Genomic DNA, 23,110 nt, shown 5'->3' on the forward strand with positions numbered 1-23,110 from the left:
ATTTAACTTTCATTAAATCAACTGAAATATGAAAATAAATCAAAAATCTCTTAATTTCATAAAAATAAACTTTATTGCTGCTGCGGAACCCTTCATGGGCGAGTCCAACTCGCACTTGGCCGGTTTTTTTTAAATAAGTACGTAATAAATGGTTAACCTTAAACCAATTTATTACGTACTTATTTAAAAAAAACCGGCCAAGTGCGAGTTGGACTCGCCCATGAAGGGTTATTTCCGCCCATTATGCGTGTGAGGTCTTCAAAAATGATATTAAAGTTTCTAACTTTCTAATATAAATGTTTTCTAACCTGAATAGTTTGCGAGAGAGACTCTTCCAAAGTGGTAAAATGTGCCCCCCCCCCCCTCTTACTTCTAAAGTAGGGGCATGATAAGTCTAAAAAAAATATATGATATACATTACCATAAAAACTACTAACGAAAATTGGTTTGAACGAGATCTAGCTGGCAGATTTTTTATACGTCATAAATGGTAAACCAATGTGGTAAACCTTAATTAATTAACTTTCATATATCAATAAACATAAAAATAAATCAAAAACCTTTAATTTTCATAAAAAATAAACCTTATTGTTGCTGCGGAACCCTTCATGGGCGAGTCCAACTCGCACTTGGCCGATTTTTACTTTAACGCGGCGTCACCCTAGGTAAGTACCTACGGTATATTAACTTTGTGGTCCCGGCCGGGTATGTGGAAAGCTTTTCCGATGTAAAAATAAAATGAAAAGAACGTATAATATATATGTAATAGAAATAATAATGATATCTGGAACTTATGAGAACAATACAATTATTTTATAGGGCATCTTCCTTGTACTATGTCCCAATAGGTAATAATAGGTTATTTATGATTGACCGCCATTTTCCTTGTAGACTAATAGACATTAACTTAACTGATTAAGATGTTAACTGTAAGCTTACAAACAGGTAATAACACAGGAAAATGGTCAAAGTTATTCGCAGAATAACGCGAGTCTCAAGCATTGTGCCGGGTGCCCTTGCGAAATGCTTGTCCAATTTTCCTACTTGTAATGAACTGATTCACAAATTAGCAATCAAGTTCTCCCACACTTGTTATTGTAATTTGTATGAAATAACTAATATATATAATAAGGGGGGGGGGTCCCTAACGTAAAAAAGCGGCCAAGTGCGAGTTAGAATCGCCCATGAAGGGTTCCGCAGCAGCAAATAGGCAACGTATTTAGGAAATCAAAAATATTTTTTTTAAATACATGTACCATACCGATTTTAATCGGCGAGGTACATAATATTATATTATTGTCGAAATTGGACAAGTAAGATGGATAATAATGGGGGGGGGGGGGGGGTCCGGACCCCCCAGGACACCCCGCTTATATACGCCCATGTGTATTACTGAGCCGCAGAGGACGGAGTACATGCTATATAATTTTCTATTTTCTAACCAAGCATCTTCGTTACGATATTAACGTTAACTGCAGTTTGTCTAAACTTTATCATCATGCCCAGCCAGTTGCCACTCGCCAGCCAGCGCGGGCGACAGCCAGGCTTTGTCAATTTATAGGTACTTCTTTCATTTCGTCCGTTTTTCGTCGTTCTTACACCTATACGGGGGTCATATACAGGAAAACTTACAGCTTTTATAAAATGTCGTACTCGCTGGCTCTTACTCTATTAATGCAGTGCAGAGATTTAACAAAACTTTGGATTTATTTCTGACACTGATTTGGTTAACTGCGGCCTTGTAGTTGAGGGCCTAAATAATGTAATATGCCTATATTATATTGAATTACCTATGTTGAAGGCCTTGAAGCCGAAGAAAAATTACTTTATATTGACTAGGCCAGGGCTTCCCAAACTGTCCCAGGGGCGTCGCATGTCAACACAACCAAATATGTCATTCTGAATACATCCCGGGCCCGGTTTCAGAAGCTATGCTCAGAAAAAAATATCCACAGCCGAACGTATAACCTCCTCGTTTTTGGAAGTCGGTTAAAAAGCAAGCGTATCCTTCACTTTAGCTAGCTTTGCTGTCAATAGCTTTCATAAAATTATCTTTTTTAATTTTTATGTAAATGTTTTGATTTGGTCATTATTTCCTAATAAAAATATACGCGTCCAAATAGTGTTTTTATGATAACCTATATAGGCTGGTTCTGAAATTGAAAAGTATTTTTGGGGATTAGGTTGAGGGGCGTCGTAAAGAAATGGCAAAGTCCCAAGGGCGTCACAGTACAAATAAGTTTGGAAAGCACTGGACTAGGCTGCTGTTATTACTTAGGTATAACTTCTGTGGAATGGAAGCAATTACAAAAATTTCGTTATGCGATCAGCCATAATGGCATGTCACACTGCACAAGTCGCAATAAGTAAGTAATTAATAATTATTATTATATTATGACGTCTAATGAATCGTGATGACCAAACAGATCGTTAAATAAGTACCTATAGACAAGTTTTTTTATTATGATTTGTAAGTTATAGCATGCATGCTTGTAACATTCATCTAATTCAGCAATTCTCAAAGCGTGCTCCGTGGAGCCCTGGGGCTACGCGAGCGATACATGAATTGTTTTTAGAAATGTCATCAGACCCCAGCATGAAGAAAATTGAATCAATTTCATTTCAATTCAGGTAAAACATTGTTATTTTAGGGGGACACCAAAAAACGTTTGAGAACCGCTGATCTAGCTAAACCTACATAAGAAAGATTCTAACTTTGTCACGTTTTTGGATCTAGGTCACTGGTAAGGTAGAAGATGTAATAAGTACCTAAAGTCCTAAACACACGTAAAATATAATAATATCTTGGTTCATTTGAAACTTTGTAGTGAAATCGTTAGCTTTTAAAATATGTCATTGAAAATAAGTAAGTACTTACTTACTTTAAATATACATATTTTATGTAGGTATGTTATAGCATTAGGTACCGTTAAAGTAGCTTTAAAATTAACGTTTCATGTTAATTGTAGTGAATTTAAAAGTTTGTAATATTTTTGTTTAATATTTCAGTGCGACTGTGCATCGTGGAGGGGAAGGGCGCGTACAAGCGCGGAGCCAAGTACTGCCCCGTGCTGGATGATGAGAAATCCGGCATAGAGTGTGTCCTCGGCATAGACAGGTATGGACTATGGCAGTGTTTCTCAACTTTTTTCAGCCACGGACCCCCAGGATGTCAAGCACAGTTTTCCCGGACATTTAGTAAAATAACCCATCGATCGTGGAATAACGAGACACAATAGCTTATCTATTGTTATCGCGGCCGATGCGGCCGCTTAGGTCTTCATGAAATAAACAGCAAAAAAGTCGATTTACGTATGGTCCAGAGATGACACCGCGGACCCCCAAACAAATACTCACGGACTATGGTGTACTGTAGACAGAACTGCGACTTGCGTGACGTGGCACTTTATTATGGACTTAGAGCGAGGCACACTGCTGCGGCCTGCGGTGCTCATACCACAGAGAGCTACGGCAGCTTCAAGAGAAGTGTTTTCGTCCATCTCATTAGAGAAAAATAATGGTCCATCTTCTCTGAGTTCATAACTGCGATTGAACTAAGCGAGAATGTACATGATCGCACTCGGGCAAGGGGCTCTCGCACGAGACTCTCGCCCGAGAGCTCTCGGCGAGAGTGTACAGCCGATATAAGGTGTGCTGCAGCACACTGGCATAGTAAAAGGAGGGGAAGTAAGTTATCTTCATACAAAGGCACCACGCGCGGCTTGTTTGTGTGCGCCATAGTAACAATCCGTCGCCACGTACCGCACACAACAAAATCTCGGCGGTACCCACGAAGCTAAACTGGCCGAGATTTTGTTGTGTGCCGTACGTGGCGACACATTGATACTATGGCGCACACATGCAAGCCGCGCGCGGTGCTTTTGCATGAAGATAACTTACTTCCCCTCCTTTTACTATGACACTGGTGTACCGTGACCAGCTGTAGTTGGTGTGCCAAAAAAATTACATTTTACCTACTGTATATTCCTAGTTTATAATAATCAAAAAGGCATTATCCACTGACCTCCATTATACAAGTACGCTGGACTTATGAGTTATGATACGACGCATAAAAATCCAGCCTAAAGTCATAAAAAATCTATTAAACTTACGTAACTTGACGTGTCTCTTCCAGGCTGGACTGCCTGCGCCGCATCAGCAAGGGCACGGTGGACTTCGGCGTGTTCAGCCCCGAGGACCTGATCGCCGCCAAGTGGGCCAACATCGATGTTCTAGTCACTAACGAGCTAAGACTTAGACCGAGTAAGTAGCAATTGTTGGTGTAATGTATGAGCATGAGCATTAAGAAAGCGCGTATACCTACAGTCTTTTGAGCAGTTATACAGCGTTTCACAGTTCACACTACACGACACTTAGGCCCGATTTTACCAACGTCTGTTAGTGTTAACAGCTTGTTAAAATGTCATGTCTACTCTTTCATTCATATGAAAAACGAAAGAGATAGCCTGATACTAATTTGAGCGTTCCCGTAATAAAATTATGCAATTGCCTAGCCCTCACGTCTGAGGGGGCACCAGGAGAATAAAGGTTCAAAGACCGATTCTAGTTGACATACGGATAGGGGGACAGCAGCATGCATGGATTGCTTAAGGCATTAAGTAGTCTCACTGACTCTCAAACAAATTCGCGTTCTAATTAAGCGATAGCACACTTCGGTATTGTCGCCACTTGCATTATTATTTACAATTCGACGCCCCCACCGAATAATCGGACAATCGTAAAAATGAAAATGTTCAGCGGGGCTAAAATGGTCGCTTTGAAGAATCATGATATGAATCATAATATGATACATTGTTCTAAAATCGCAAAATGCAATTCTGCTTGCAATTCATTTCTGTATTTTTGTACTGATTTTATTGTACAAAAATACAGAAATGAAATTGCTAAATGTGACCATTTTAGCCCCGCAGGAGAGCCGAAAAACTGATATTTATAACTCAAAAAAAGCTAATTTTTTTGCCTATGTTGCTATGCTAACAATATTTAATTACTACCGAAGGTTTTAATTTAATAAAGCAAAACGCAACTTATCGTTCTGGAGTAGGTCAAGCTCTGAACATTATTGTCTATTGCATGATTATTCGGGTAATTTTGCGTTTCGACTTCAATAAAATGCACATAATATAACATCTCATTGCAATATTCTTCGGGGAAATTGTTTGGGATAAGAATATTGGTAAACACCTATTACTTTACTATTCGGTCATTAAAAAATATTGTACACTTTATAATTATAGTCATTGTCGTTTATTCCAATAATTTTCTACTATAGGTAAAATAAAAATAATATGTATTTTTATTTTAATACATTCATTATTTGATGACATAAATGACATTCTTGCATTCGAAACAGCTCTTGGTTAAAAAAACACTCTGGAGACTGGCTCTATCATTTTAGTGGTACTTATAATCATTGCAGTTAATTAAAATGTTAATCATAACCCTCATCGCCACCGGAGTGTCAGAGTTGGTGTCACAATAATCAATATCATATTATGTTCTAATAAAATGAGTGATAATGGAAGGAAATTGCTTTAGACAGTCTTTCGAGAGCATCATAGGCCTTTCTTATATGACGGTAATTTAATCGCCGACTTCTGTCTACATCGTAATACAGTTCAATGTAATCAGGATCAAAACTATGTTAAAAACTTCTCAAGTTACAATACAATACAATATTCACACAACACACTATAACAGCACATCTTATAGTAGCTAGCAATCGCATTCCTAATTAAATACTGAATTGGGTCCCATTAGGTTCTGCAAGACAACTTCCACGAATAATGCTTGACTGTCTGACAGCTGTTTGCAGGTGTAAAACTGTAACAAGTGCTGTGGTGACAGTTTTAAGCACTTCTTAGGAGTCTTTGCGAAAGAAGAAGATATCTAAATACGTTCTCGTTAATTTGTAACAGATCTCGCTGCTTATCGGCCACGATTAGTTTATTTTGTAGCAAGTATTGCCCATACATCCTTGTTTGTGAGAAAACCGGCATGTGGATTACAAAAATCGAAACATTATATCTCCTGAAAACTGAAGAAGACGGATTCCTTTAATAGCCGTAAAGTATAAAATTATATCGTTAAATTAGGTACATTGCTCATATTTTTAATATGAGCAATGTACCTAATTTAACGAATATTAGGAAGGACTTTACCACTTGATGTCTTCCAAAACGACGACGTTCTTACGTCTATGACAACTTAAGATATCCAAAAAAGCTAGCCAGGGACAGTCAGACATTCTTATTTTTTTAATGAAGAAAATCTGACAATTCCTGACTCTTCGGTCCTGTCTTCTGCGATGACTGATCTGATGCTTGTCTGAGACTGGAGGCTGGAGGTGAGTGGACTGAGATGATTACCGCGATATGATGGTCGTCCGACTCAGATTCTACAAGTTGTCCAAAATAAAACCCAACCAATATGCCTTTATGCCCCAAAGGTGCACTGAAGACGCCCTCTATAGGTTATTGAACCACATCAGGAAGAAGAGAGAGGAGGAGAAAATTTCTGTTGTGGTATCGCTGGACACAGAGGGGGCCTTCGACAATGCTTGGTGGCCAGCTGTAAAGGTTCGGTTAGCTGAAGTTAGGTGTCTGGGGAACCTAAGGCGGGTGATCAGCGGCTAACTGAGTGGAAGGAGTGTGAAAGTGAAATGCGCAGGAGTGGAAGTGTGCAGTAGGCAGCAATTTATTTGCCCGAATAGTCATGCAATAGTTGTTTATCGTCAATTCGTTTTGACATATTTTTTCGCAATAGCCTATTGCCCAGTTTTTGGTGTAAAATACAATTTTAAGTATCGTTATGGAATAAACACATAATTTTTTATATCTTTGTAAATATCCATAGAAAAATTCTGAAAAAAATTCACATGATGTATTTTGACTTCTAGATGCCAAAAATCGCATAACAGCAAAAACCCCACAATAGCACATTGTCTGATTATTCGGTGGGGGCGTCGAATTGTAAAATAAACCAAAATTAAAACATTTTAATATTAATTCACCTTCAAAATGTTATAAGAACTCTCTGCGCGTTGGGCCATAATGGCGAAGCTATATCATACATAATGGACGTCGCGATTATCATTAGCAGTAATTGTAAACAAATACCTCATCCTCTTCGTAATCGCTTGAATTAGACCATCATGAGCCAAGAGACTGCGTTTACAAGATTCAAAAACAATCTCCATTTCCAGGGCCATTCGAGCGGAGTGTGGTGGCAGTGGTGAACCGGCGGATCCTGCCCGCGACCCCGTGGTCGCTGGAGGCGGTGCTGCGGAACACTACGCTCTGCCACCCCGGCAACGGCGTCACCGACCTCAGGCCGCTCTCAGATACTTTAGCTGGGGTGAGTCATGATTTGTACCTTGCACGAATTGAACCTACTTAGGGAAGTAAACCGCACGGATTTTATTCGCGCGAATTTATTCATATAAACTTATTGCGAAATTTTATCGCAAATGCGATTCATGCTCTCTGATTCAATGTGTTACAGAATTGCAACAAAAATCCGCGCGATTGAAATTCGCAGTGCGGACAGTCTCCTAGATTCTCCTTTCTTGTTTTTGAGTCATGAAAAAAAAGAAGGCTAAAGTGCGCTTTTATAATTCCGGACGTCACGTTATCGTGGACGCCGACTTCCACAGTTAAAACGTTGGGTACGTTAAATGCGCTTTTGATTTTACACACCGCGGACGTTTTGTGGGGTTCACAAGAGTGTAGACGTCGTGATGTCCTCTAACGTACACGTAAAAAGTTATCGTCGACGGAAATTTAAAAGTGTCTTCATATATTTTCATACATTTTATGTATCGTTTTACCGTGAACGTTCATGATATTACCGCCAGGCCACGTCCAAAATTATAAAAGCGCACAATCAGAGGTTTGCCAATATCTAACCAAAATAGGCGCGTAACCCAGTGAAGTATATTTACCAGCTGAAGATTTGTACGGTATGACTCCCGTGGTCCACATGACCTTTAGAGTTTGGCCCTATATACTTGGCTCTTGCAGCTTGCTTCTTCTTTGGTCGTGGGTTCGATTTCCGTGTAGGGAATTAGGGCAAGTGTGCGATTCTCGCGATAAAACAATTTCAGCGCAACAAAGTTTTGGACTACGTCTAGTAAGGCAGATGTTGACTCCATGATATCTATTTCAGTACCTGGAATCACTGATCGTCACGCGGTCGTGCGACCCGCAGCTGTCCCTCACGGAGAACAGGCTCAAGGCCATGGCCTCGTTCTTCTTCAAGGCGTGCAAGGCCGGCCCCTGGGTGCCCAACGTGGTCAGAGACGCTGACTTGAGTGAGTATTGTTTACAAGCTAGCTTGATTTGGAATAAAGAGAAATTTCTTATTTTCCTGTGCCGTAAATAATACGGCATCTCCTAGTTTTGTATTCAATGCAAGTCAGTTTGTGTGTGTGTTGTGATAGATGAAGATACTGCAAGAATTAAGAAATGTGTTTTTGGAAATCAATAAAATCCTTTAATTTGTCTTATCTCGCTTATCACAGCAAATCTATTGAATTACTCGCCACCCTGCTCATCTTGATTCGTTGTTTTCCGAAGGAAATCCAGCCTTAGACTGCGTTTCCACCAGAGGTGTGTTGCGAGGAATGTGTTTTTGAGAACCAATAGAATCGCTTCATTGACGTGAGCTTGCCATGACATCGCTCAGCGCGGCGAGTGGAAGTCTGGTGGAAGTGGAAGACTCTGGTGGAAACGCAGCCTTAGGATCCCTAAAGTAGGTTATTGAAATCTTATATTTAACTTTAAATGAACCGTGTTTGCCACAGAGAAGCGCTACCCGTCTCTCTGCGAGGCGTGCAACACGGCCACATGTTCTCCGAACGACCGCTACTGGGGCACCGCCGGCGCGACCGCCTGCCTGGTGGAGGAAGCTGGTGACGTCATGTGGGCGGAGCTGGATGACGTAACGTCTTACTTTGGGGTACGTTGTGTGATAGTAGCTAAGGAATCTTTTGGTGAGGTGGGGAAAGATGGGTTCAACTGGGTAAGGAACAAGCATGATCTAAAGATGCGTTTCCCAAACTGCGGACCATACGTAATCCGATTTTTTTGCTGTTGTTTAATCAAGGGGGTAAATGAAAACTGTGCTCGACATCCTAGGGGTCCGTGGCTGAAAAAGGTTGGGAAACACTGATCTAAAGTCATGTCTAGAAAAGAGACAGCTTGGAGCTCTGTTTACGTAGTAACTATTGAGTAATCTGTGGCTCTGTCAATCGCCCCATTATACTTAGGAGTGATTTGAGTGATTCGAACTAAATGCTAGCTGTAATATATAACCATTAATAATTATTATGTGTTGATGCAGTCTACGTCCGTATAGACGGCAACATTTTAAAATTGCTGAACAAGTGAACACCGAATAAGTATATCTTTAGCAGAGAAGATGGCTGTACAAAGAAGATGGCGTTAAAGCAAGATAGTTTCGGTATTTTCTTGTAAAGTTTCCGAATTCCGAATCGTGAATCGCATTTCTGGTTCATTTCATTAAAAAAGGTTCAATCTCCAGCTGAACACTAAATCGACGCCACAGTACGGTTCGCCGGACAACTTCGCGTTCCTGTGCCGCGACGGCACGTGGCAGCCGCTGCGCGACAATGCGCAGCCCTGCGTCTGGCTCAATAGACCCTGGTCAGTCGTCGTCGCTAAGAGGTAAGAAGAACACGATCAGTCGATCACTATAAAAGGTTTCTTTATGAGGGTGCAACCGAGCCGAGTCAAACTCGTTTTATAAAACGAGGGTCGAGGGTTGTTATAAGTTTGAGTTTTTTTTTTCTTTAAAAGCTGACATGATCGAGACTCGAGAGTGTTCTTAGCTAGGTAGTTAATCATCATCAGCCTGCTCAATGCTGTAAAATCCGCACTTACTATTTTTGAAAGGTAAAATGCTGAAAATGTTATTATCTCACAGGAAAGCGGCAGAGTCAGTGGGCACTCTGCTCTCGACGCTGAAGGACGGCCTGCTGCTGGATGGTCACTGGCACGGCGCGCTGGCGGCGTTGCTGGAGGCTCGCGAGCCGCCGACGGTGCTGCTGCCGCCGCGCGCGCCGCTTGACCACCTCGCCTCCGCGCGCGGCTTCCAGGAGGCCTACAGCCAGACCGGATGTAACCCATCCAGGTAAGTAGTAATAATTTAGATCAAACTTATCTGTACGATCTATTTTTGATAACACGGCCGCGGCACACTGCTATGAATAATACTCAACCTCCTATCTATGAATAATTTAATCGTAATCAAAATCATTTTAATGTTGTTTCCCACTCAAACTCTTAAGATAATTCCCAGGCATATAACAATCTGCACGACGTCGCTGCTGGAGAAGAACAAGTGCGAGTGGATGAGCGAGGCGGCGGCCGTGTACGGCGTCGCGCCGCCGCTGCAGTGCCGCGTCGCCGGCGACGCGCGCGCCTGCCTCGCCAGTGTGCAAGCCGGGGATAGTGACGTCACAGTGCTCGGCAGCGACTGGCTCGTGCCCGCTACTAGGTGAGGATATTACGTGATACGAATAATTGTACAGTTCGACAAGGTTTTTTTTTATGAAATAAGGGGGCAAACGAGCAAACGGGTCACCTGATGGAAAGCAACTTCCGTCGCCCATGGGCACTCGCAGCATCAGAAGAGCTGCATGTGCGTTGCCGGCCTTTTAAGAGGGAATAGGGTAATAGGGGAGGGTAGGGAAGGGAAGGGAATAGGGGAGGGTAGGAAAGGGAATAGGGTAGGGGATTGGGCCTCCGGTAAACTCACTCACTCGGCGAAACACAGCGCAAGCGCTGTTTCACGCCGGTTTTCTGTGAGAACGTGGTATTTATCCGGTCGAGCCGGCCCATTCGTGCCGAAGCATGGCTCTCCCACGTATAAAATGTTTATGAACGTGGCTAGGAACTGAAGCTTCTATCATACAAAATCGTCATTTTTGACAGTTCTCCTTTACCAGCAGCGCCTATTGACATCATTGTCATAATATTCATATAAAGCCTTGTCGAACTGTGTACGCTTAGCCTAGGACAGTGTTTCCCAAACTTTTTCAGCTACGGACCCCTAGGAAATGAAGAACAGTTTTCGCTGATCCACTTAACCCGTCAATCCCCAAGCGGCAGCCGGCTGTCGCAAAACAATTAAAAATCTATTGTGTCTGCGATACCCACGATCGAGTTCTTAATACAAAAACAGCAAATAAAAATCGGATTATGTACGGTCCAGAGATGACACTGCGGACCACCATAGGCCATACCTATACTCGCGGACCCCCAGGGGTCCACGGACCTCAGGTTGGGAAACACTGGCCTAGGACATAAGAGCGCGTTTTTTTTATCGTGTACGAATGCCGAATGCCGACAATGATATTGGCACTTATGTCATGTATTTTAGCGGCGCGACACATGATATAAGTAACGCCGCCGTGCAGTGTGTTTATAAACGTTTTATTTTTTAAGTCTACGATGAATTTAAAGTATATTGTATGGAGTGGCACCACCAAGGCGCCGCTGCAGTGCCGCGCTGCAGCCTGTGCCACGCCAGTGCATGCATTTTATATAATGACGTTACAACTCATAATGATCTTCTGTCTTCTTGCAAGCTTATTAAAGTACTTTATTTTCAGAGACTACAAGTTGGAATCCCTATTGTACGAGACAACGCCGATCGTCGAGAAAATGGATACAGTGATGGCGTACGTTAAGAAGGATTCGAATATTGAAAGCATAAATGATTTGCGCGGGAAGAGGGCGGCCTTCCCCGTTGTCGATGGTTTGGCGTGGCATGCCGCTTTGCAATATCTGAAGAAAATGGACGTGTCGAGCTGCAGCCAGGTTCTGCACGGGTTCTTCGGTGAGGTCTGCGCTCCGGGCGTCGAGCTGCGCAACGTGAGCGCCGATGTTGTGGACAAATACACGAAGTCCTGTTACAAAGATGGCGAACTGACAGTGACAGGGGAAATGGCGGCGCTGCGGTCGCTTTTGGAGGGAAAATCCGATGTCGCGTTCATCAGCATGAAAACGATCGCGATGTACCAAAGTAAGTGAAAATTTTCCTTCAATAGATATAATACTGCAGTGTTTAATTTAGATAATACTAGTTGTCCCGCGCGGCTTCGCCCGCGTAAATTAGGAATTTCACAGAAACCGTACATTTTCAAATAAAAATAGCTATAAATACTCCTTTCACGTGGTCTATTCTATATAAGTGCCAAATATATGAAAAGGCTCATAATCATGGGACGATGCATGGGTAGTGATGATGATGAATGTAATTTGCATAGTAGTATATGCTTTCCATTCTTAAAACAACGACGAAACTCCCAAACTTGTATCTATAAAGAATCAAGAATTCTCTCAGCACCTTCCGAACCACGGTATACCAGGTATACCTTGGTGCAAAATCTTACTTGTTTCTAGCATATGCTAAGAATACTTCTCACGAAACCGAAGTCACTACATGTTTCCCCATAAATTTTGAGGAGTTCCCTCGATTACTAATGGATCCTTCATCAGATCACCACTTTTGTGAATATAATACCAAATTGGGATGATACCCTATGTACCAAAAGAAAAATTTTGAAAATCGGTTTACAAACGGCGGAGTAAACGTTGAACATAAAATCCGTTCAGTAGTTTTTGCGTGAAAGAGTAACAACCATCCATACATCTACACATCCACACATCTATATATCCATACATCCAAACAAACTTTCGCCTTTATAATATTAGTAGGATAGTAGGATAGAAGTGGTATGTAGGTATGTATAGCTATCAGGAATTAAAATTTGAAATTGTTGAACGAAGCGGAATTCTGTCAGTGTGATTGGACCTTGGATTGGACCCTCATAAAACTGAAACCAAAGTTTGGTTGAGATTTAAGTTTTCGTGATATTTTAAATAACTCTATTTTTACAGATAAACAGATTGTCGATCCATGGGCGAATGTGGACGTCGAGATAGTTCCCGTGTGTCCCGAAGAGAACAAGAAGTTCTGCTACCTGTCCTGGGCGCACATCGGCCACGTTTACGCCGCCAATAACCTCACCGATGTCCGAAGGAACGAGATTGTAACTGTGTTCACCAAGCTCGACCAGCTGTTCGGCAAACACCAGCCCTTCCACTCGCCCATGTTCACGATGTTCGGGCCCTACAACTTCCAACTGGACGTGCTCTTCCACAACAACACGAAGAGCCTAGCGACGGAGCACGTCTTCGACACGCACCCCTACGATACCATGCCGTTCAACTTCGAGCGGTCCCTGGCGAACGGGACCCGCTGCACCGTGGAAGACATCTCGGCCAGTTCCGCCTTCGTTTTTTCACCTAGCCTCGTAATACTGCTTTCTAGTCTAGTCTTTTTATACTTGTAATTGAATTTTGTGATATATTTTTATTTTTTAATATAAAGTTGAAATATTTTTTTATGCTTTTTCATTATAAACTATCCCAAACTCCTAAAGGCGAGGCCGCACTAAAATGACACTACGCGGCAGCGACGCGACGCGACGCGAGTGGCGATTCACAAGTCACAACAGTAACCACAGAATACAAATACAGTAACTATAGTTGAATTATAGATGCGCGCGCGGTGACACTTTATACAGGGGGCTGGGTCACAAAAAAAATTATTGCTCTTTCAACGCTGTTACTTTCAGAGTGGACTCTATGAAGGGACACACCCTTAAGTATTATCACTTAATTTTGTACGCGCCCCTTTTTTTTCGGTGGGAAATGTGTTGCGTATTCCTGACAGCCCGAGGGAATGGCCGCCGGGATATGTGGAACTCCCCAGGTGCTGCGGCAAGGAAGAGCACCCGGGTTTACCTACTAAAACCCACCGGTGCCTCCTTCCTCCGCTACGCTGCTGGGCCACAGGACCCGCCTACGAGGGCGATATCTGCGGCAGCCCAGTTAGCGGCATCAGCCTGTGCAGACTCCGATGGAGTAGGAGCTGTAAGCTATTGAGCCTTCGGGAGAGCAGCCTGAGGCATCGGGCGCTCATCTACCGGGCAGGGCCTGTGCAATGGGCAGCGGATTTGTACGCGGGCCTCTAGTCCAGTGGTCTCCAACCTTTTTTTCATGCGGGCCACAAACATGTTCGTCTTGGTGTCGCGGGCCGCAACACGTTCTTCAAAATTAACGATTGAAAAGTGCCAAAAAATTCACGACTTTCACGATGACTTTACATTATTTTGTCGTTGGGCGTCGACCTTTAAAAACTTTGTGAATTTCAAAATGGCAGCTATCACCAACCCGCGCTAGACGATCAATTTTATTGTGCAATATCACGTAGGTATTAATCATAGACTTAATATATCCTGGTATTAATAAATGTAATATTATGGACCGTCTAGACTCTAGAGTCTAGACTCTAGGGCAGGGGTCACCAATTAGTTTCGCTCAGGGTCCGTTATAAAAAATAAAATGACCTTTACGATCCACACATTTTATATAAAAAAATATATTATTATTAACCAAAGGTAATCACGGAAATTACAAAGGTATTTCTTTATGTCGACTGTACACTCTCGGCGAAAGCTCTCGGGCGAGAGTCTCGTGCGAGAGCCCCTTGCTCGAGTGCGATCATGTACATTCTCGCTTAGTTCAATTGCAGTTATGAACTCAGAGAAGATGGACCATTATTTTTCTCGATGCATCGAAAGATATCATTGTAATCCAAAGATCTATAATCGTATTTAATTTTATTTCTCACAGATAATGACTGATAATGACGTTTATTATTGTTATTTTTCTGTTCTGCACTGTCTATCGGCGCGACTAATAGTGAAAAACGCGAGAGTGTACAGTAATGCGCTCGCTTTCCTCGCGAGACCCTTTGTCTCGGGCACAAAATACCGACACCGGACCGAGAGGGTCCGAGACAGGCGAGACGAGGCGAGCGCACCCATTTACACTCTCGCACTCGGGCCGCCTCGCTGTGTCTCGGCGAGAGTGTACAGCCGACATAACATAAACGTCCGGATGCGGACCACGGCTCGCCATTTGGTGACCCCTGCTCTAGGGTAAGATGGCGCCGCCATCATGGCGGCACTCGATATAAGGCCCGATACAAAAAAGCGGCGTACTCGTTAGCAAAGCGCGTACTTCAAACGCCAAAACGCCCAAAGTGTACCAATTACCATACCATCGAAAGTTCCGTTAAAGGTTTTTACAACTATACTGCATCGAGCGACTCGACCCCTTGATTGTATTGACTTTTATTTAGACTTTCGACTTAAGGACATAGAAAAACGATGCAGGAAACTGAAAATTATTACAATAATATTGTTTTCCCGTTATTTACTTGACACTAGCCATTGTGTAATATGTAGCCGTAGGGCCATAATATTTAAAAAAACATATGTCAAATGCTTGTCACTTTTTTTTTTCTTCTTATAATGGCACTTCGGCTATAACCATGGCCAGTGTCGAGTATAATATTATGGCGGGAAAACAATATTCTTTAATACAATTTTTTCTATATTATCGTCAGGTCAGTCAGGTCTAAAGTCTAGTCAAAGTCTAAGTATAAAGTCAATACAGTCAAGAAGTCAAGTCGGTCGATTCAGTAAAGTGGTAGACGCTTTACTGAAACTTTCGATGGAGTTTTGGAGGGAACACAAAAGAGCACGTTTCTGGTTATTACATCACTTTCCCACACTTGTGCACGATAACAAATATATAATGGTTAATATCCTACCAATATTACACATTAAAAACCCAGATATAATAAGTCTATGCAGATAACACAATTTTAGGAAAATAATATAAAATGCTTGTCACTTGTCACCACTTGTCACTGTTTGACATCTGTTGTCAAAAGTAGATTCAAAACTTTATTTCATCTTTGTTTGCATCTTTCGCGGCAATTTGTTTCTGTTTATTCAATTATTTATAAAAGGGTACCGTACTATTTATTGCAATTTGCAATACTTGTATTAGTAGAATCGTACACTAGTTACTGAACTTAATTTACCGTTCGTAGGTAATCACAGTTAAAAATTATTAAAGTTCACAGCTATGTCTACAGAGAAGTTGGATAAATTCCTCAAAGCTCTGGACGCAGTGAAACAGGATTATACCTGTGGATTTTGTGATAAACTGTGTAATAATCCTGTTACATTAGATTCCTGTTACCATATGATTTGCTCCAAACATTTTAAAAGTCTATCCGCTTGTCCAACCTGTAACATCCCTCTTGTCCACTCTAAAGTAATAACGGACGTCCGCTTAGAATCCTGTGTGAACTCAGCCAAGCAACTGTGCGACATATTCGACAAATTTAGAACCAAAAATGTCCTGGAAGAATCTAAAACGGAAAGTTCTGTAAAAGTTACCAAAAAACCATCCAAGCAAAATCCAAGCGCTAATGCTAACACGTCAGACAAAGAAAATAAATCGGCTACTAAAACAACAAATCTGAAACAAATCCCTGCATCCAAAGATAATCAAGTCAGAAATAAAAACAATCACAACACCACCATTACATCCACTGCGAGTTTTAAATTTAATAAGGGAATAGAAAAGAGAAACAACAAGGGCGAGACGGCCCTTCACGTCGCCTGTCGGCAGGGTAAAATTGACAATGTGATTGAACTATTAAAACAAGGTGCTAACACCAACACAAAAGATAATGCAGGCTGGACACCACTCCATGAAGTAGTGCAGAACGGCCGACTGGATCTGGTGAAAATACTGTTGCAGTACAATACCTTGATAGACGTTCCTGGCCAAAGCAACGAAACCCCCCTCCACGAGGCAGTGAGATACAATCACAAGGATATTGCAGAGGAGCTGGTCAAGAATGGGGCAGATCTGAATGCCAGAAACTGTAAAGGGGAGACGCCTATGGCATTAGCCTCTAAAGAAATGAAAAACATCTTATATACAGCTGCAGAAAATCTGATTCAAACGCAAGGAGTTAATATTACATTTATTTCAGAGCTGTACACTGAATTAGATTTTGATGACATAAGAGTATACTGCGTATCTCAGTACAGGACAGTGCATAACAAAATTAAGTTGTTGAGTAAACATCATTCTAATGTTCACATTGAAGCCAAGCTTACCAATAAAGTGACACACATGATAGTCGATGATGAAGATGGTGTCTGTGCTTCCAGCTTGGACATTCTTCAGGGTGTAGTGTATGGTGTATGGATTTTATCATCAAAGTGGATCACAAAGTCCACGGAGGACAAATTGGAGCCGTTCAAAGACTATGAAGTGGAAGGAATAGGTAGTAAGTCATACCAAGGCCCAAAGAACGCTCGCTACAACAAATACAAACAGTTGCCGGGTATTTTTAATGGTTGTCACTTCTATCTTCATAATTTTAACATTAAATACGAGATAACCAAATCGCTGATTGTAACCAAGACTACGCTTTCAAAACTCATAGTGGACGCCGGTGGAATTGTATTGAGACGAGTGCCCAATCCGGAACTGATACCTGAAGCCGAGAGACTTGTGCCGTATCACGCTAAAAAGGGTGGCAAATTAGCAGAATGTTCCCATTACATAATTTTCAGAGATATGTATGAGCCCATGTACAATATGTCTCACATAAAAGCTCTGCCAATAGGATGGCTTATTGAGTGTCTGGAAAAACATGAGCTTTGTGAGCCCTGGTAAAATTTTTGGAAAATATGATCTATCAAACTGTAAAATTTACTCCATATATAATTCTTATTTCAAATAAGTACATTCTATAATTATTTATAAAAAAATACTTTTCTACTAATGATCTTGGGAATATGTATTAAGAGATAGATATATATTAAATATTTTGCTGTAATCAGCATTGAGTTTGTTTATTAAATTATCAATTTTCTTTTCTTTATTTTTTATTTCCTTCTTAACCCATTCAATCCCCAAGAGGCACCCGGCAGTCGCATAACAATGAAAATCTATTGTCTGCAATTCCCATGATCAAGGTATTAAATTATCTCAATGATTGGTATAAAAATAAAACCATTATAGTTGCCAACAGATTGTAACCATACTTTGTATTTATAAATATAAAAATGATGTCTTATAATAACACAATATTATCTAGTATTGATATTAATAGACTGGCATTAACCATTTAGTAATAACTTAATATTTTACAGAAAAATGTCTTGGTATACAGTAATAAAGCCTCAAACAGGAAATCCTATTGTTTTAAATAAAACACCTCATTTGGTGGCACTTCAAGAGAACTGTTACAGGAAATTCTATTATTGACATTCCAGGGGGGTGAGCCAAAATCTTTTCGTTTTCGCTTCGTTATAGAATGAAATGAAAATGTATGGAATTGACATAAGCGTTCGTTAATTTGACGTTGACATTCAACTCGTCTAATGTCAATTCCATACATTTTGATCGGGGATTCTATAACAAAGCGAAAACGAAAAAGTTTCGGCAAAATAGCCTTGTATTCATTCCTTCCTAGTAAAAGAAATCTAAGTAGCCTTTAACAGGATCTAAGTAGCCAAACTGCCAACTGTTAGGTAGTTTAAACTTTATCAAGAGATATGATTATATCATATCTCTGTAACAACAAATCGTTTTTCAATATTTTTATAGTAGCAGCCATTAACTGACAAAACAAATAATGTTTTATATAAAATAATTATATTATCTAAATCTCGGTATTTCACCCTTGCCAAATAAAATTGGTACTTGTTTAACATTATTATTAATCCTAGTTTAATTTTTCAATTTCACATAATATTTCCAGCAATTATATTTATCTAATTTTAGTTCATATTGCAGTTTGTCAACTTCTTGCATCATGCACACTCTCTGGGACTTTGATTTCTAATCCATCCATTTCCTTGGTGAGAGTAATCTGACATCCGAGTCGTGAGGTGTCTGTCAGACCGTACGCTAAGTCCAACATGTCTCTCTCTTCATCAGTCACTTCGTCTGGTATTCTGGAACATGGAAACAAACATTTCAAACTGTTTTACTTTATGGTTTAGATCGAGACTGGACATAGACCATATTATAAAAAAATCTGTCTATCATCTTGAACTTTAATTTCTTTCATAGTAGATGGTAAGGATTACAGTAACATAAAATTATTATTCAGAAATAGTATTCAACCTGTCATAGTCTTCTTTCTTCAATACAACATGACATGTTGAGCATGTGACGGTGCCCTCGCATGCACCATACCCGTCTATGTCCAGGTCGTTGTTGACCACCACATCGAGGAGAGTGTCTCCCACCTTACCCTCTGCTTGCAATGTTCTTCCGTCATAGAGATGGAATGTTACCTTAACTCTGAAACAGAAATGTTTTGAGAATGTAGAAAGCATTTGGACTTTAGAAAAGTTCTGTGTTATGTAAAGTAATGCCAATAGTAGTTCTATCATCTAAGATAAAGGTACTAATTTAAAAGACTGTTTTAATTAATGATTTTTTAAATTAAATAACGATAATATTATGAAAGCTTATCTAAGGGAATAATAAAACTCTTTTTTAAGACATAAAGATTAAGTTAAATAATACTAAAATGCAGAATTAATTATTAAAAAATAAGAAGTAGGAACTCAAAGGGTAGGTGTTTCAAACTTACTTATCCTCCTTTAAACATGGTTTTGTAGTCGATAACGGTATAAAACATTTGTAATTCCCAAAAACAGGAGCACCACTGTTTTTTAATAAATAAATGGAACGGGGATTGGTGAAAGTTTTTAAAATGTGTCTGTGAAACATTTCAACAATATTTTTCACCGCTTTTTAATATCAACGCACTAGAAGCTTCTTTATGGTGAAAAATGCTGGCACTAAAATATATGTAAATATATTATCTAAGATAATACATTGCAATATTTTACTCTTGACCCTGATAAAAATGTAACAGTTTGAAGAAGCAAATAGCAATTGAAAAATTGACAATTGACAAGTGACGAGTGACGACTTTGACAAGTGACAACGAAGTAAGGTTGTTCTTATTATGGCACCTCGGCTATTTTACCATAGCCAGCGTCAAACTTTGCAAGCATTCAGCTATAGAGTTCTTAGGCAGACGCCAAAAATAAAAAAAAATTCGCCATGTTGACTGACTGCTGTCAAGGTCAACTGTCAATTGTCATACTGACAGTTGTTTCATGTTTGTGGTTGTTTGCTGCAAGGTTACTATATACTAGTAATCTGTGGTGTTTTGCTCTATTTTGCCCTGTTTTACCCTATTCTATCCTATTTTACCATAGACTTATTATATACTGTCGTATTTTACCAATATTTACTTTTTGTAATTTATAGAAGTAAATTAGTCACTTTTTAACCAGCAGTTTTCTTGTAAACATGTCGGATAGATTGAAGAGCACAAACAACATTTCGAACGAAGAAGTAATAGATGATTTAACAAAAGATTTGGAGTTTTCCCTGCGCACAGAGGGGCAGGATGACTGCCCAGTTAACCCAAGTCACAGCTTAAGCGACTTTGAGCCACCGAGAGATTTACCTGCAGAGAATCTAACGGGTATGTACCTACTGGCTACTACCTACCCAGTACCCTACTATGAATCAACATAATATTACATGTTTGATGCTCTGCAATATGAATGTCGTTACGAGCAATAATTTACTATACAAAGGCTTTTTAAATATTTTGCGATGTAGATTAATAAATACCCACAAGCATTCTCGCTTTCCTTTTTTATTCCGCATCTTTGTTTGTGAAAATTAGTAAATTGTGTTGTATGTTACATTTGAAAATAATCTTGGTATTTAGTTTAGTTTGAGCTTAGTCACACCTCCATTTAGAATAATAATATTATATAAATGTTTTCTCTACGAGTTAAGGTTTATTGCACACTTACTCAACTGTACCAATAATAGTTTCTTATGTCAATGGTACCAATAGAGGTTTATGTCTTTTGAATATAAAACTGTGAAGTTAATTAAGTTAGTACTTTTTATATTTGACATACCTTATAGCTTATGTGGCTCGTCACATTTGAACTTGAAGGTTATTACTAGAATAGTCTTAGTTTTGATTTTGTTTTGAAATTGAACATGGGTATAATAAAAGAAGTCAGGTTTTAATTTATTTTTCGTTTGGTAATTAAAGCCCATCAGTACAGCGACAATGAGACAGAATTAGACAAGAAATATGAAGCCAGTGACAAAGATGAGAGTGATGATGATTCCATCGATGAGGTGTCACTGAAGGATGCAGAGATGGACCTGACTGATGATCAGAAGGCGGAGAGACAGATAATTGCTGAGCAGTTAAAAGTGGCAGGAAATGAAGCTTTCAAGGTCGGAGAGTATGAGAGGAGTATAGAGAAATATACAGAAGGTGAGAGTTTTACACAGCATCCTTGACAATATTAAATAAAAAAAAGTAACAAAATCAAAAATCTTTATTTGTATAATATTATAAAAGTACAAATTGAGCATTACTCTCCTCCAAACTAGGCGCAGCCTGTGCTATGGGGGAATTTATAGGAATACAAAATATTGATTGCAGCTTACAACTTACAAGTTATCATTGTTACAATATTTTGCTGTATCACCTATAGTCTTTGACCAGGCTAAGTACTAACAAGTAAAAGCAATCAATAACACACAGAAAGAAATAATGGTTACATTTATTTAGTTATTGTATGAACAACTACATTGCTGAAGTAATATAAAATTTTTATGATTTTATTTTCTTCTTCCTAGCACTCAAAGTATGTCCCCTGCAGTTCTCACAGCAACGTTCAGTTCTGTATTGCAACAGAAGTGCGGCAAAAATGAAGATGGAAAAATATAAAGTGGCCATCAAAGACTGTTCTAAGGCCATTGAACTGGATGACAAATATCTGAAAGCGTACTACAGGTAATCCATATTATTATTAGCCGTCATTGAAGTTCTAACACCACGTAAGGGCGCGTTCAGACGTGCGCGTGTTCTGCGCGTGTTCTACTATAGCGTATGGAAAAACGCGCGCGGCCTGCGCGCTGGTTCTGCGCGGGTTCAGCGCGTGCCTCGTGCGTGTTTTCCCACACGCTATAGTAGAACACGCGCCTGAACGCGCTCAAAGTGACTTTTTGCCTATTTGGACGTTTTAATGCAATTCCCTAGAAAATCGGAAGATGCATCTTTTTTGCCAATTAGGAACATATATAGGCCACTAAAAACTCGTAAAATATGTAGTTAATACTAAATACACATTATAAGATATAATCTATACAAAATTCAATCACTTTTTTCTCTCCTGAAAAGTTCCTATTTTTTACTAACATGGTGTTAGCACTTCAACGACAAAATGTGAAAATGTGTGTGTCTGTCTGTCTGTCACACCCAAACTGCTCAATCGATTTTGTTGAAATTCAGTATGAAGATTCTAACTGACTGTATTATACTTCACATACTTTACACTTTTTTCCAGGGAAAGTCTAACTTTCCCTGAAAAAAAGGATAGTTTTTATTCCGAAAATATGTACGGTTCCCGCCTGATAAATGAGTTTTGGCGCTGCGGAGTTGCGGGCGTCATTTAATTTCTATATAAGTATTTCTTTTCTTTTTATTGTTTGAATGAATAAAATATCTTGAAAAAACTACAAGTCAAGTAATTGTAATTAATTTACATTATTTTTGTTTCTACAAAAAGATAGACGAAAAATGCAAAATGAATATATAATCTCTTGGTAGTAAGATTTAATTTTGCTCATATTGAATAATTTCTATATTTATCTTATGCATTATTCAAAATATTTCAGGCGAGCACAATCTTATGAAGCCACAGAGAAATTGGATGAGTGTTTGGCAGACTACAAGAAGATACTTGAACTAGATCCATCCCACAAAGAAGCCTCCAGCGCTGTAGTACGCCTGCCTCCTCTAATAGAAGAGAGGAACGAAAAACTAAAAACAGAAATGCTCGGAAAGCTAAAAGATTTGGGGAACATGATTTTGAAACCGTTCGGACTGTCAACCGAGAACTTCAAATTGGAACAAGATCCAGAATCAAAAGGCTATAAAATTAATTTTAAACAATAGTTTAATGCTTACTCTCTAAGGTTACTTGTGATATTGTAATATATTTAAGGTTATATTATGTGAAGTTTTGTTTTTTTCATTAATATTTCAA

At 39.8% G+C, this 23,110-nt stretch overlaps 4 protein-coding genes across 4 annotated transcripts in view; 3 read left to right on the forward strand and 1 right to left on the reverse strand.

The window, feature by feature from the left end:
• The window catches only part of LOC121740353 (transferrin-like), an 18,127-nt gene extending 4,670 nt beyond the window's left edge, over nucleotides 1-13,457 (forward strand). The window contains exons 2-11 of the mRNA XM_042133026.1: nucleotides 3,010-3,118; nucleotides 4,136-4,263; nucleotides 7,226-7,377; nucleotides 8,188-8,332; nucleotides 8,825-8,979; nucleotides 9,565-9,707; nucleotides 9,967-10,173; nucleotides 10,342-10,539; nucleotides 11,657-12,069; nucleotides 12,948-13,457. Coding sequence (XP_041988960.1) covers nucleotides 3,010-3,118; nucleotides 4,136-4,263; nucleotides 7,226-7,377; nucleotides 8,188-8,332; nucleotides 8,825-8,979; nucleotides 9,565-9,707; nucleotides 9,967-10,173; nucleotides 10,342-10,539; nucleotides 11,657-12,069; nucleotides 12,948-13,402 — 2,105 coding nt within the window. The 3' untranslated portion in view covers nucleotides 13,403-13,457. The remainder of the gene's footprint in view (nucleotides 1-3,009; nucleotides 3,119-4,135; nucleotides 4,264-7,225; nucleotides 7,378-8,187; nucleotides 8,333-8,824; nucleotides 8,980-9,564; nucleotides 9,708-9,966; nucleotides 10,174-10,341; nucleotides 10,540-11,656; nucleotides 12,070-12,947) is intronic.
• The window catches only part of LOC121740354 (BRCA1-associated RING domain protein 1-like), a 24,939-nt gene extending 7,124 nt beyond the window's left edge, over nucleotides 1-17,815 (forward strand). Inside the window, exon 3 of the mRNA XM_042133027.1 lies at nucleotides 16,048-17,815. Coding sequence (XP_041988961.1) covers nucleotides 16,053-17,666 — 1,614 coding nt within the window. The 5' untranslated portion in view covers nucleotides 16,048-16,052 and the 3' untranslated portion in view covers nucleotides 17,667-17,815. The remainder of the gene's footprint in view (nucleotides 1-16,047) is intronic.
• A 949-nt stretch (nucleotides 17,816-18,764) lies between these two features.
• On the reverse strand, nucleotides 18,765-19,908 carry LOC121740356 (adrenodoxin). The gene is made up of 3 exons (XM_042133029.1): nucleotides 19,600-19,908; nucleotides 19,125-19,304; nucleotides 18,765-18,952 (listed from the first exon to the last, which is right to left on the reverse strand). Exons 1-3 carry the CDS (start codon nucleotides 19,737-19,739, stop codon nucleotides 18,796-18,798), a joined length of 477 nt encoding a protein of 158 aa, XP_041988963.1. The 5' UTR covers nucleotides 19,740-19,908; the 3' UTR covers nucleotides 18,765-18,795.
• Nucleotides 19,909-20,186: 278 nt separating this feature from the next.
• Nucleotides 20,187-23,083, forward strand: LOC121740293 (tetratricopeptide repeat protein 1-like). The gene is made up of 4 exons (XM_042132958.1): nucleotides 20,187-20,508; nucleotides 21,100-21,330; nucleotides 21,699-21,855; nucleotides 22,740-23,083. The coding sequence occupies exons 1-4, from the start codon at nucleotides 20,331-20,333 to the stop codon at nucleotides 23,017-23,019; spliced, it is 846 nt and encodes a 281-aa protein (XP_041988892.1). The 5' UTR covers nucleotides 20,187-20,330; the 3' UTR covers nucleotides 23,020-23,083.
• Nucleotides 23,084-23,110: the final 27 nt, after the last annotated feature.

This window comes from Aricia agestis, chromosome 3 (genome assembly GCF_905147365.1).
Source record: "Aricia agestis chromosome 3, ilAriAges1.1, whole genome shotgun sequence".
NCBI lineage: Eukaryota > Metazoa > Arthropoda > Insecta > Lepidoptera > Lycaenidae > Aricia > Aricia agestis.